The 14,198-nt window shown below is 39.4% G+C and overlaps 1 protein-coding gene across 2 annotated transcripts in view; it reads right to left on the bottom strand.

Moving 5' to 3' along the window:
• Nucleotides 1-14,198, bottom strand: part of LOC136441502 (neural proliferation differentiation and control protein 1-like) — a 62,309-nt gene that overhangs the window by 2,094 nt on the left and 46,017 nt on the right. For both annotated transcript variants that reach the window (XM_066437828.1, XM_066437829.1), the window contains 3 exons: nucleotides 4,119-4,203; nucleotides 985-1,064; nucleotides 445-544 (listed from right to left, as the gene is read on the bottom strand). In XM_066437828.1, coding sequence (XP_066293925.1) covers nucleotides 445-544; nucleotides 985-1,064; nucleotides 4,119-4,203 — 265 coding nt within the window. The remainder of the gene's footprint in view (nucleotides 1-444; nucleotides 545-984; nucleotides 1,065-4,118; nucleotides 4,204-14,198) is intronic.

Here is a 14,198-nt window from a genome sequence, read left to right as displayed (position 1 = left end):
AAATGCAAATGAAATGTTGCAAAGGTTTTTAATGGCAACCCAAGCAATATTGTAAGTCAAGCAATATTAGGGCTCGAAAATCGGATTTTGAAAGTCAATTTATTTAGTCATTTCTATACATAATTAGTTCAAACAACACTATCACTGTGACAATGTATAGCGACGTCCATGATGCAAAAATATGACTTTGTTGCAATGTGAGAACTCACTGAAAATCGTTGCCATTTTTTTTGTAGGCTCATGAAACTAAGGGGATCATCGTACGGCTTTTTTGCACGGTTTTAAAATGCTCAAAGTATGAAGTTATTACACAAATGTGCTAGACAGTGTTAGCAAATGTCACTACCATAAAGATTTCAGCATTTATTTAATTTCCATTCATTGGTCCCTAATATTGTTATGTTAAATGATCAACAAAACAAGAGTTAGTAAAGATGTACTTACAGGTGCCAGCCCAGGACACTCGTACACTGTGTAGTCTCCCTCTTCTGTCTCCTCCTCTGTCTCATCGTCTGAGTCGTTACGCTTCATGTCACCATGGTTCCTAAAAGGGAGGAGGGATAGATGGTGAGCTGCAATCTTACACCATGTACTGACCCATACTAATGTGTATTAAACATAACTCTTAGAACGAATATACTAACATTACGCCGAAAATAGTTACCCATGCAACTGGAAAAAATTTTTTGAAGCAGTCAGACGTTTCAGACAGCATCTGCTATCTTTCGTCAGTGACTTAAGTTTCTTCCAGTTGCTTGAGTAACTATTTTTGGTGTATCTTATTACCTTCATCAAGGTATACTAACATAACATTACATTAACATATGTTTGGAAGTATGAACAAAATGTTTCACAAATCTTATGCAACAATAAATTGCCACTACAGGTACATGTACAACCACTAACTACTACTAAAACTACATGTACATTGTACTACATTGCACTATCAAGTACTACGTACTATATGATAATTACTTTACTTACTTTTCCATGGCCAGCATCTGCTGTTTCTGGTGCTGGTAGTGGTACATCTGGGCACTCTGAGCCAGCTTCTTGTCTCCTGCCTGAAAAACAAGAAAGGAACACACTTTACTCAGGCTGTTCACTTTCATTCATATTTACATGAATACTTTCTATTACATGTAAATATGGTGCTTTGCACATAACTGAATTGAGTAAAGCTGGATTTATAGTGTAATGCAGACCAATGAATGATAGTCACGTCTGAAAAGGCCCCAGCTAACTTCACATTGAGTATGTCATCTGTTGTTCTTGTAGTTTTCATCTGCAATGCTAGGTGGTGCTTTTGTACAATGTTTTAAAAAGTCCATATGTGAGTAGTTATGACAAGCACTTGGTTATGATCACAATGCTTCTTGGGTTTTAGATAACATAAAACTGTTCAACATGTGAGGTTCACTTTGAGACTGAAATGTTATGATAGCAACAGAAATGTTTTTTTAATGACAAATAGTTTTTTTTTTTTTACAATTTCACTCTCTCGCTGATGTCATTTTCACTACTCTTTACCTTCTACCAACACCAAGCAGTCGATGATAGTCTCTTGACCCATCTGCATCTCTAAATTAGCATTGGCAGCTTGGCAATTTTACATGCCTGTCCAGAGCCACGAAGCAACATAAGGAAAACATCTTTTCATTGGTAAGGCCGTAAAAATGTGATCTTTTAAAAATTTTGCATAGTCGTCATGAAAATATTTCTGAAATGAGCCCATATATTGTGAGCATTCTGTTGAAATGGGTTATTTCTTTACACCCAGCATCACAGAATTTTTCCTAGTATACTTGAGGGTCTCTTAACTATGTTTCCACGAATTGAAATTTAAGTGGGCGGTATCACATAGTAATAAAGTTAGTCAAGGTCCCTCTCCCTTTCATAACTCCCACGCAAGGAAAAGGTAAAAGCTGGAACAAACACCACTGAGGCTCCCTGCACCATTAACAATATTACACACCCACCCACACACAGGAATAAACATGAGCATTTTAAACTGATTCAAAAGCTCAGAGGTTGACTTCTTTTGGTAGTGCATACGTCTTTGAAAAATGACTTCAGTTTAAACGTCGAAGTAGGGAAAAAAATACAACTGTTTACAGTTATGCTAGCATTTATGTAGGACTCTCGGTTAGCTTGAGTGCCTCCTTCCCCAATTCCCATTTATGTAGGACTGTTAGAAATCAGTAAAACAAGTTATTTCAAACAGATCAGTTACTGTAGGAAATGTAAAATGATATGTTGAAGAACAGTGCTGTTACCGATTCTCACACGACACATGTATGAGGTTTTGTTTAAAATTCAAATTACTTACGATGCAAATATCATAATAACATGCCTAAAAAAATTGTATATGTTCAAGTATCTAAGTCGCCTGACTTCTAAATGACTGTATGTGCAGCAGCTTGTTTTGAGAGCCCCTTTTCAAGGCCTCCATAATAACCTGAGAATTCATCTTTGTGTAGGCTGCCCACGGCCCTTTCCAGAGCAAGGCTTAAGTGGTCCTTGCATAAGAGTACTTGCACTCCTCACCCGATCCACTTGTACACGACAGCCTAAGCTACCGAGGTCAGCCCTGCTGTCTAAAAAGTAACATATACTCTTGTAGACTCCGTCATTTTAAAGTTAGGATAACACTTTCAAAAACACTTCTCCAAAAAATTCCCTTTACGTCATGTGTACCAATTCACAAGATACCACAGAGCCAACATCGACACTTGTAAAGAGTACTTTTAGATTCGGACAGTTAGGAATGTTATAGAGGTTACACTTGCACTCAGATTGGCCATTACCAGCAAGTGATAAGGTGCCCACTTGAGATACGGGTACAAATTGAACTGGACTACCTGTCTTAAACTCGTCCCTGTTGCCTAACCCCGTGGCCAATGGAGAATTGGTAGTCAAGTGGCTACGCAAGTGGGCTAAAGGTTAAGAGAGAGGATCGCCTATGCTGCATCAGTGCTGCCATTGACGCAAGACTTGCGAGTCCTGCAAATTGCCTCTGAGTGTACCGATGGCTGTAAGGCTCTCTCTGGAATGGACTGTTGATGGTCAGTAGAGAATTACACACGGACTCCGATGCAAACTCAAGAGTGGGTGGACAGGAGTCTTATGGATGTTGTCGTTACGGATCATAGCAACAAATATGCTCAAAGACGCTTTTGTCTCTTTTGCTTTTAACAGGCAATCTAATTGCAAATCCTAGGTCCACCGCGGCACCGAGAGTTTCTTAGAAGTGCCGATTGTACAAAAGCAGACTGTATCTAAAGGAACTTCTTCTCCAAAAGGAAATGTCAAAGGTTGGGACGGTTTATGTAACGACACTCCCACACAAGAAATGAAGTCTGACAGGATTAGGCATGGAAAGAACAAAGGGAAAAGAAGCTGACAGGGAATCAATGCAACTTAGCTCTCGCCTTAAGTTACCAAGTTCCTGGAATCCAAACCCTTAACGACAGTTGTTTCAAATAAGAAACAAAATATTCTTACGTCTCGCCAAAAATAGTTACTCCAGCAACTGGATAAAATTTTGAAACAGTCAGACATTTCAGACAGCATCTGCTATCTTTTGTCACTTTTGGCGTATCTTATTACCTGGATGTCTAACCTTCATCAACACATTCTTACATTTGTTGTTGGTCCTGGCTTTAAGCTCATACAATTCTACTTGAGATTTCTTCATACAAAACCTAACATTTTTTAGTATTCAACTATTTGTTAAAAATTTAATTTCTATGTTATGTTTCACTTAAAAGCTTTCTTCCAAAGATCTAATAGTGAATCAAAATGTTGATGGAAGGCTTTGCAAATGAGGCTGTAGGGGCAATGGGTTATCATCCACTGTGCCTAGGGCACGGTACTGGAAGGTAGAGCCCAACCTTCTCCTTCCACTGCCTTTTTCCTCCCCAACCGAAGTCAGGTACCCATTTTTACACCTGGGTGGGGTGAGGAACTTTGTGTTTAAGTGCCATTCTGAAGAGCACAACATCGGAACGATGTCAGACCGTTCGAACCCAGGACCGTTGGGTTCTAGGCCAAACACTCTAACCATTATGCAACACAACGCCACTGCTTTGTAATTATGCATCTGAATTGAAACTTACCGTCATCTGTGACTTGGCACCCGGTCCTGTCACTCCGTACGCTGGGTAGTCCTGATCTGCAGCCATCTTCACATTCTGTTGTAATCTGGAACACAACACAGCCGCACATTAACATCATTCGTTAACTGTCACATATCACCCATTTATAAAAGAAACAAACAGATCCTGCATCCTGTTATGGAAATTCAGCATTCCAAATCTAATCCTGTCCCTCCCTTTTTTTTTGAGCACATGTTGTTGATTTTCTTTGTTAAATTTGTCATTTTCTTTTCTTTAAGTTCAGTTCAGTTCAGTTCAGTTCAGTTCATCCTCTTTTTAGAGGTGACACAAGTGTTTTAAAGCGTATGAAAATACCTTTTGATAAAATCATTGTCATAAAGTTTTGATAATAATTTTGGACGGAGTGGTTGACATTTTGGCCCATCTCAACGAGCAAATTTCCACCCCAGGACGGAGAGACAGGTCCTGGAGACAGCCCTGCTGCCAACACTAGAATGTTTTATTGTACTTAAGTGAATGTGTGGGTGTTCCAACAATGCAAAGAAAGGAAAGGAGAAGACGATACACAAAATTCCAAACTGCTGTAGTGCAGTCATCATTTCAGCACCACGGCCTACGCAACACATAAAATCATTTCCCCATTGTCACTGAGCATCTGTTGTGTTCATATCATTCATATAATCTTCAAATTGATATTGACTATGTGGATGTTTGGAACAGCTAGAGCAGTATTCCCAGTTCCTAATCATAAACCTTGTTGTTAATTCACTACCATTACCAATAAAGTACAGAGGTCGTCACGGCCTCATAAAATACAGTCTGCCCATTGTGAAGCACCTGCCATGTTCCCATCATACAGACGTTCCTTTAAATTGATTTTGACTGGGTGGGTGTTTGGTACGGCTAGAGAGATATTCCCAAATTTATCATAAACCTTATTGTCCATTCAATGAAACACATGGATAGTCACAGCCTACACAGCATTTACAAAAAAATCAATCTTCCTATTGTCAAGCATCTGTTGTGTTAATATCATACGGATAATCTCTAAATTAATTTTGACTTGGTGGGTGTTTAGAACAGCTAGAGAGATATTCCATTCCTCATAAATCAGGTCCATTCACAGCCAATGAAATACTGGGATTGTCACAGCCTACGCAGCTCATCAAAAACGTCTCCCCACTTTCTATTGTCAAACATCTGCTATGTGCGAATTAAACGGGTAATCTTTAAATTGATTTTGACTTTGTGGGTGTTTAGTACAGCTAGAGAGATATTCCCAGATTTCTCATAAACCTTATTGTCCATTCAATGAAACACATGGATAGTCACGGCCTACACAGCATTTTTAAAAACAGTCTGCCCATCGTCAAGCATCTGTTGTGTTCATATCATACGGATAATCTCTAAATTAATTTTGAACAGGTGGGTGTTTAGAACAGCTAGAGAGATATTCCCAGATTTCTCATAAACCTTATTGTCCATTCAATGAAACACATGGATAGTCACGGCCTACACAGCATTTTTTTAAAGTCTGCCCATCGTCAAGCATCTGTTCATATCATACGGATAATCTCTAAATTAATTTTGACAATGTGAGTGTTTAGAACAGCTAGAGAGATAGTCCATTTCTCATAAATCAGGTCCATTCACAGCCAATGAAATACAGAGATCGTCACGGCCTATGCAGCTCATAAAGAACGTCTCCCCACTTTCTATTGTCAAGCATCTGCTATGTTCGAATTAAACGGATAATCTTTAAATTGATTTTGACTTTGTGGGTATCTGATAAAGCTAGAGAGATTTATTTCGATTTACCACATTTGTGGAAGGATTGACATAACAGGTGAACTATCACCTTTTCAAGATGTCATCCCAGACCGGACTGTAAGGTTTGGACCATCGCACACCGGGGCATGCCCCTACTCTTTTTCGAAAGGCTCTCCCCAAACACAGGACCTCCATTTAACGTCCTATCTGAGGGACTTTCCTAACCCTAGATGAGCTAGGTACTCATTTACACCTGAGTGAAGTGAGGAAAGTCGTGTTCAGGCCTTTCCCAAAGGCACGACGTTGGGGAGCAAGTCCGGAGATGTCTCTGGGCACACCGGGATACGAACCGGGGACCCATTGTTTGACAGCCGAGTGATCTACCACTGCGCCACACGGACGCCACTGAGATATTCCCAGATTTCTCATAAATCTTGTCTATTCACAACCAATGAAATACAGAGGTTGCCATGGCATATGCAGCTTAAAAACAACAGTCTCCCCATTGCCAAGCATGTTCTCATCATAGACATTCCTTCAAATTCATTTAGATTAGGTGGGTGTTTTGTAAAGCTAGGGAGGTATTCCCAGATTTCTCATAAACCTTGTTTTCCTTTCAATGAAATAAAGAGGTCGTCATGGCCTATGCAGCTTTAAAAAAAATCAAGCATCTGTTATGTATATATCCATTGGATAATCTTTAAATTGATATTGGCAAGGTGGGTGTTTGATATAGCTAGGGAGGTATCCCCAAATTTCTCATAAATCTCCTTCTCCCTTCACGACCAATCAAATACAGAGGTTGCTGGATCAACTGGAAGGTCCTAATTGCTCCCAACCATCCGCACAAAGGTCTGCCGTCGGTACGTCTGCTCCCAAGACAAATGGTAGGCGGACAGATTTCTATTGATTAAAACTCTGGAGATGAATGGCCATGGCCTGGTCTTTCTCTGCATCGATTATTCCATTCAATTATTACAAGGCAGAAATTTCTCTTTCATTACATTTAACTGGAGCAGCTTAGTTGTGAAGAGTATGAAGAATTCTTAGAGTTTACCAGACTTTGTGTCTGAATATAGGCTAAGGCTATGTTATGTGTTTTCTGTCTTGGTAAAAGAGGCAAGCTGATCTGGGGGTCATTTATGTAACGTGGGGTTTATGTACATTATTGTGCACTTTTTGCCACTTTTAGTGGGAAGCAAATACACTAAGCTTTAATGTACATTTAGTTTCATGTAGGTTAAGTGGAAGTGATTATCTTAATCTTTTGGTTCTTAAAAAAGAACAATAAAACCAAACCAGTCGAATACCAAGCCTTTTCAGTGAAAATGGATTGACGATGACTGCTGTAATCCCATATTTTTGCATCCAGTTGCAGTTGTATAATGCTTTTGCCAAGACTGTCCCCTACATCTGATAGATAGCAACCCTTCCCGTTCACCAAGGCTGTATCTGATATCCAGGTCATCCATCTCTCCTGCAGGCGTGCTTATTGCCTCCCTGGAGGGGTTAGAGGAAGATGTGGATGACCTTCAATGGTTTTTGATTTCCTACGGGAGGGCGAGAGAACACCCGAGCTGAGACACAAGACGTGTATTCCCCTGATACAGACACAGCCCTGCGCATATCATCAGGACGAGACTGCACCTGTCTGCACTGAATGCCAAGGATGCAATAAGTCTCACATCGACTACCTTGCAGGGATGGGTTGTGGGTGGGAGGGGGACACAACTAACAGCTGCCAAGAGACATACTAGTAATTGATAGCTATAGATAACAATGACGGTCCGCCTCAGGACATGTAACAACTGATATGCGGCAACCATGATGATGATGATGAGGAACATTAGCTACAAAATGCGTAGGAAACCACATTGAGCAAAATATTTGACCAATTTTGTTAAAGGTGATCTGTCAAAATGACCATTTAAATTTTCACTCATGGTCAAGTCCTTGTGGGATCTTTTTAAAGTCTGAGCTTTTCCATACTGTCATTTCTCTCAAAATCTGTAGCTTGGACTGTAAGTGATATTACAGATATGTTAAGTGTTTTCTTCTTTCAACAACAAGATTTCAAATCTAACTCTCAGAATACCACTTTTCTTCACAAGAAAGTAATCGTACTTCGCATGGTCATGACATAAGCTGAACTGTGTGATACATGTATCTCACTATATTCCTTACCAAGGACTATGCCGTCATTACTATTCAGTGTTGCAGATGATCTAATTGATGTACAAAACTCTCAGTTAAAGCTGTGATGATCACAATCTCTCCTCTTCCATTCCTGCCCTCCACCCCCATCCTGTGTGATCCTGAACAGTCCTATGTAAGACCTAATTTCACGCTTCCCTGGTACTAAGTAATAGATCTCTTCACCTGGCATCACAATAGCGCAATGTGTATGGTTGATAACAGAGTAGATACATCATACCAGAAGGATGCTTAGAAATAGGGGAAAGGTTTTTTTTGTAATACATAGCTGATCTGATGTATCATACAATGTTTCCAGGGCATCAAAGAAATAAGGGCCCCGACTCTATGCTTATGTTTCAGACAGTCAGTCTCTATTCATTAGAGGCTTTCAAATTTGATATTTATTGATTAACGAACCCAGTATGAATTATTCACCGGGCTATGACCTGGATGACAACAGTTACTGTTATGTCAGACTTTGATTGATTAATTATTCACATATGTGAATAATCAATAATTGATAATATTATCAACACCTGCAGTTTGAAAGAAAAAGTCTCCAACATTTCACTCTTATTTAACCTTGAGCTACATGTATGATCTTGTTTCTGATTGTTAATTTTGAACAAGAAATTCATATCTCGCTCATTCAAATGAATATTGTATGATTCTATGATATCTGTGACCTAAAAAAGGGCACCCAGAAAGGGCAAACTCACTAAGCCATAAAAACTTTAATGGGTGAAACCTTAACCTCCTTTACTTAGTTAAATATCATGAACTTCAAGTAGGTATTACGGTATACATGTTTCAGAAAAGGTTACAGTGAACCGGCAAGAAAGGCAGCATTCTCAACACACTTCATCCAGCAGAAATTATCAGACATTGTAACGTGAGCGGTAAAGCTGACAAACTCAGACATAAGCATAATGCTTTTTTGATACCTAGAAATGCAATGCGGCTTTGCCATGGCTTGCGGTTTTCGTGGCATAGCACACTGGGTCACCCCCAGCATGGTCTTCTTGATGTGTATTGGGGTCCTTAATATTACTGCCTGAAGCTCCCTTACATATATATGGGGCTGCCAGCATTATACACAGAGAAACATTACTCATAAGCTGCAATGCAATGTCCTTTAACTCTTCTTTTGCCTCTGCTTGGCTAAGGAAAATGAATTCATCTGCACTTTTCACAGTAATGGCTGATGGAGTTTGACTCCACAGTGTCTAACACTGTAATCCCTGCCACTGCCAGCTGAATCATTCAGCACTGGGGCAGGGAATATCCTATTCAGCTGGGGTTAGATGCACGGTTCAAAATGCCATCCATTTCTGTTTCAGATTCGGCGCTTGATTGTTTCAAGTAGTCATCTCTCCATTTCCTTCCCAGATGATTTCTTTCCTGAATGTCACATAAATGACGCAGGAATGCTCGATGTTTCTGAGGGCTGTCTCCGGCTTTAATTTTTTTTCTGTCCCGCATTGTTATAATTTTCGTTGTTAAATCTATCATTTTAAGCCTACAAAAATGCATTTTCATCAATTTTTTGTTACAAAGTTCCAATTTTTGGGACGGACAGGGTGACATTTTTTCTGTCCCGACAAGTAAATTTCCGTCCTGGGACGGACGGAGGGACAGGTTCTGGAGACTCTAATTACTTTCATGGCGAAAAGGATTACACCCTATGGCTAGTATTGTATTTGGTCTATGGTACAGGCATGAACCCAGCTGCAATGGCCTAGCGAATAGAGATTAGCCCCTGCTGTAGTGCTATGCAAAGGCAAAGAAACGAGGATGGGCGCTGTCCTATATGCCCTATGGTTTGGTAAGGATGTCAACTTCTAACTCTAACTAATTGTTAAGGACGTCAATAGTAACACGTCTTTATCTGCATTAGAGAAGACTTTTGTTCCATCCTTTGAAAGGAGAATTTCCATTTTAATTGCATTTAGATCTGAGTACAGCACTAGAAAGGGAAAGGCTGCAAGCTGCAGTCAAAGATTACTAAGCACTTTCACGAGCTGACGCTAAGGAGAAACGGCTGTGCCAACTCTTAATGTTCCGAAGAAAATGGATTAAGGATGATCCCACTTCTTGGAGAAGAGACTTCTTCATGCCAATGGTCCGAGACTGTTGTAAAATTGTATCATTAAGGTCTAACACATATCCATGCATGGAGTGTTATACTGATGAGTTTGATGGTATATCAGAATGTAAAATGACTTCGATTCTAATGGTGGATTGTTACTGATTCTACTGGTTCCAAAGGCAAATGAAAACTAAGAGCATCTCTGTCGTAATCATTTTTGCGTTCCTTCCCGCTTTTTCTTCATGAAAGCAGCAGAGATAGCGATGTTGAAACACCCAAACTAACCTCATGTAGATCTAACTTCTCCTTGATGCAGGCTGAACAGTGTGACGTAAATGGCAACGCACTACTGCGTTCCGTGCATATCTAACAGGCAAGCACAAGGCTCCTCCAAGTCTGGAGCAACATGGTTCATTTCTTTCCACTTTACTTATTGGGCGCCGGGATAACTTAAACGTACATGTGCATGTATATCAACCATTAGGCTTTGCTGAACAGACATAAAGGCTAGACAAGATAGAAGCTTGAAATAAGATGTCTTATGCACAAAGCCAGAATGTCTCATGTATACCTCTGAAAGGTAGTTAAATTATGCCACATCACTGTAACATATATGAGGAAAGTTGATTCAAACATTGACAACATAATTATAACTGTTAACAGCTATTTTTCCCAAATGTATTTTTTTACAACAGAATTGTTTCTTTGCTCTACTTCACCCTAGAATATTTCTTTGCGAGACTACATAGACCACTGTGTTGAGTAAACCACACAGATTATGACTGGTACAAATGTAACAGTTTGATTTACATTGGTGACTAAATACAGTCCTCAGTTTTCAGCATGATGTGATAACAGTGCACCAGAACTGATAGAGGGCACAGAAAGATTACTGGTACATTCCTTGGTATACTGTGTTCTGTCAACAATGGCTGTAAACAATATGTGCAAGATAATTATAATCAGGAACCAGTGTGGCGTATTTCTGCACAGGGACAAAATGGAGAAAAGATGACTATTAAACAACTACATTTTCAAATCTAAAACAACTATATAATTGACGCAAAAATTTGCATCAGCATTCCGATTCCATGATCTAATAGTTCAGAATGTACCAAGAATCGATAAATGTAATCTACAAACCCAAAACCATAACCAAGTATGCGAACATGCCTTCACAGCGGCATAGTCTGCTCTGATAAGAGTGCACAGCAAATAGTTCTAAGAACTAAACGAATATGCAACAGTCTAATCCTACGGTCTTATCTCTGTAACCTGCCATGGACCTTGACCTTAAGGATAACGACTGTCACAGTGAGAATGTCATGCATGAAAAGACACTAAGTTCTGAATACCAAATCCACCTACATGACTGTACAATTTATTCAACACCGATTGGTATGTACCTTTAGTATATTGATGCCACTCAATTAACAGAAGAAAAATGTCCAGACTTAAACTGTTAAGTATCTAGTACCAGCTAATTAATAAGAAGACATTACAAGAAATCATATAGTGGAATGCGTTGCGACTAAGTACTCTACAAGCAACCTCATTAGATAGCTTTAAAGAATGCTTACACTAAGTTACAGGTAGATGTATTTGGTTAGGTGTGACAGGTTGTTGTGTATGCCTGTGAATTTGGTACCGCAATGCTGAAAGGTGTATATGCTGGCTATAGACATGTAGATTTAAACGCAGATACCCACATTTTTCTAGACTATTTCTACATGCGTAGGCATTATGAGAAACAGAGAAATACTACTGATTGCTCTTATCCCCATGGAGTGCTGTGTGCATCTTCCTACATTGTGTACAAGTGTACAAGAGCACCATTAGCGACAACAATAGGCTGAGTAACCCTGTGCATGGAAAACGTGATAATGCACACAGTAATGGACTTACAATGAGCTAGGAGATATCCTCAACAGACTACAAACACTTCTAATGTAGGAGCAATTTTTTTAAATATTCTCAGTCACAGCATAAGATATTCAAGATGACACTATGATCATAGATAATCTGCTTATCTAAAAAGTAACTGCTGCCTTGAGTTCAAACAAGGACTGAAGAAAACTACATCTTGCTGATGAAAGCTACATGCAGCTACGGACGTCACAGCGCAGTAACTGGCTCACGACAGACTATAGACTTGCAGCAGGGAAGGCAGGGGGCATGTTAATGTTCTTCCACTTCATGCTGTGGAGTTACATGTGCTGTCACCCCTGAGAACACGGTCTTCATTATCAGTGTACGCTGATGGAATACTAACGGGATCACTATTGACAGTGGTACACGAATGGGTGGAAATTCTTTGTGTGAAAGATTCACTGCATTTCAAGCTTACTTTAAAACTGCCCATAGTAGTAACGTCTACTAACATAATTCCACCAGGGTACGTAATTCTGCCACCCTGAAAAGATACGTCCAAACAGATCTCCAACCCAACGTCCCCCAGTAAAATACACTCCAGTCTTTCTAAACTGTGGGATGCTGCACTAGAGAACCGTGTGAGTCACACCCACTGTTTTTCAAAGTGGCTGATTTATGTTATCTGGTGGATTAATGTTAATGGAGGTTGATGATATAAGCAAATAAGTGAATCACAGCCATAAAGGGAAACAGTCATTTCTCAGTGGCTCGTTCTTGTGACAGACAACAGTAATTCTGTTTGTCATCAGGGTTACGTCATTCCGATTGCCATAGCAACTAAAAGGTGTTGTTACGCTGTTTACCAAAAGATAACTCTGAGTCTGAGCTGCTTGGATACATGTTACTTACATAAACACCATTTATAGTCAGTGACCAATAGTGTTATTATAAATCACTCTTAGACTATGATACTACAGGCCACTTATCTTTCAAAACTATCAAGTGCTGGTGCTTAAGTAACCAAAGTTGATCTTAAAACCCCTTTGGTTGATCAAAATGCAAAATCTTGAAACTTTCACCTCTCCACCACAAATTCATGACCCTGTGAATATGCATTTCCAATGTATAATTACAAATGTACAGAACCACAAATCTAAAACACTACTGAAACATCCTTTTCCCTCCCAATGCAAAATAAAACCACTGCGAAAGTAAATTTTGACTGTATTCTGTATCGGTCAGAATACATCATTAAAACCATACTTAAACAGTAGGGTTTGGGGCCAATTAAAAAGTTCTAGAGTGTTTCCAAAACTTAAGACTAAAGAGCCAGACAAAAATGTTTCTGTAATTAAACTCAAGAGACCATCACCGAGACTCAGAAGAAGTCATTCATCATCAATCTGGCGGATCTTTAAATATTTACATTCCTCTTCATTTAAGATACTCAAAGGACCATGTTGAGACAGATTGATGAATTGCCAGTCCATGAAAGACACATCAGCAAAAATGAAAGTAGCTGAAACGTAAGAGAATTCCTTTCAAATGTTGTGCAGAGAATGAACATAAAAGGACACATAAAAGTACAGGTTTATCATTCAGTGCATGTTTGGAGGTCTGCATTTCTCAAGATGAGCAGCAATTTTACCTTTCAGAAAGCCGTCAATTTAGGATCATCATAACAGGAACAACACATGGTTAAAGAGAGGAAATTACTGCAAGTTACCACGGGTTCATCCTTATTTTCCACTCCCATGGATATCTCAAATTAAATCAATGCCACAAAACTTTCCCTCACAGAAGGATCCCATTATTACAATCTATTGATGTTTCCCATTTCCTTGCCGGACCAGTTGTCCTTGAAGATAATTGAATACCGGCTTTACATGTAATCGTTTCCACGGCCATTTGCTTGAAGAAACCGTGGCCTTTTTGCCCCCCAAAGTCTCAAGTCGGCAATTTTGATAGACAAAACAAATCACTGGATGAGCTTGTCTGGCACTTCATATCAACATCATGCTCTTGAAAATAAATATGATATGGTAATATTTGAATAATCTTTGAAATACGTTGGTACCTTATATGGTCATTTATATATTCATTTTAAGCATATCAGTGTTTGTCTAGTGTACAGGGGCAAGTGCTGCACTGTT

This window comes from Branchiostoma lanceolatum, chromosome 9, assembly GCF_035083965.1.
Source record: "Branchiostoma lanceolatum isolate klBraLanc5 chromosome 9, klBraLanc5.hap2, whole genome shotgun sequence".
NCBI classification, from domain to species: Eukaryota; Metazoa; Chordata; class Leptocardii; order Amphioxiformes; family Branchiostomatidae; genus Branchiostoma; species Branchiostoma lanceolatum.
Note: the sequence above shows the minus strand (reverse complement) of the source record. Positions and strands in the feature narration are given on the sequence as shown.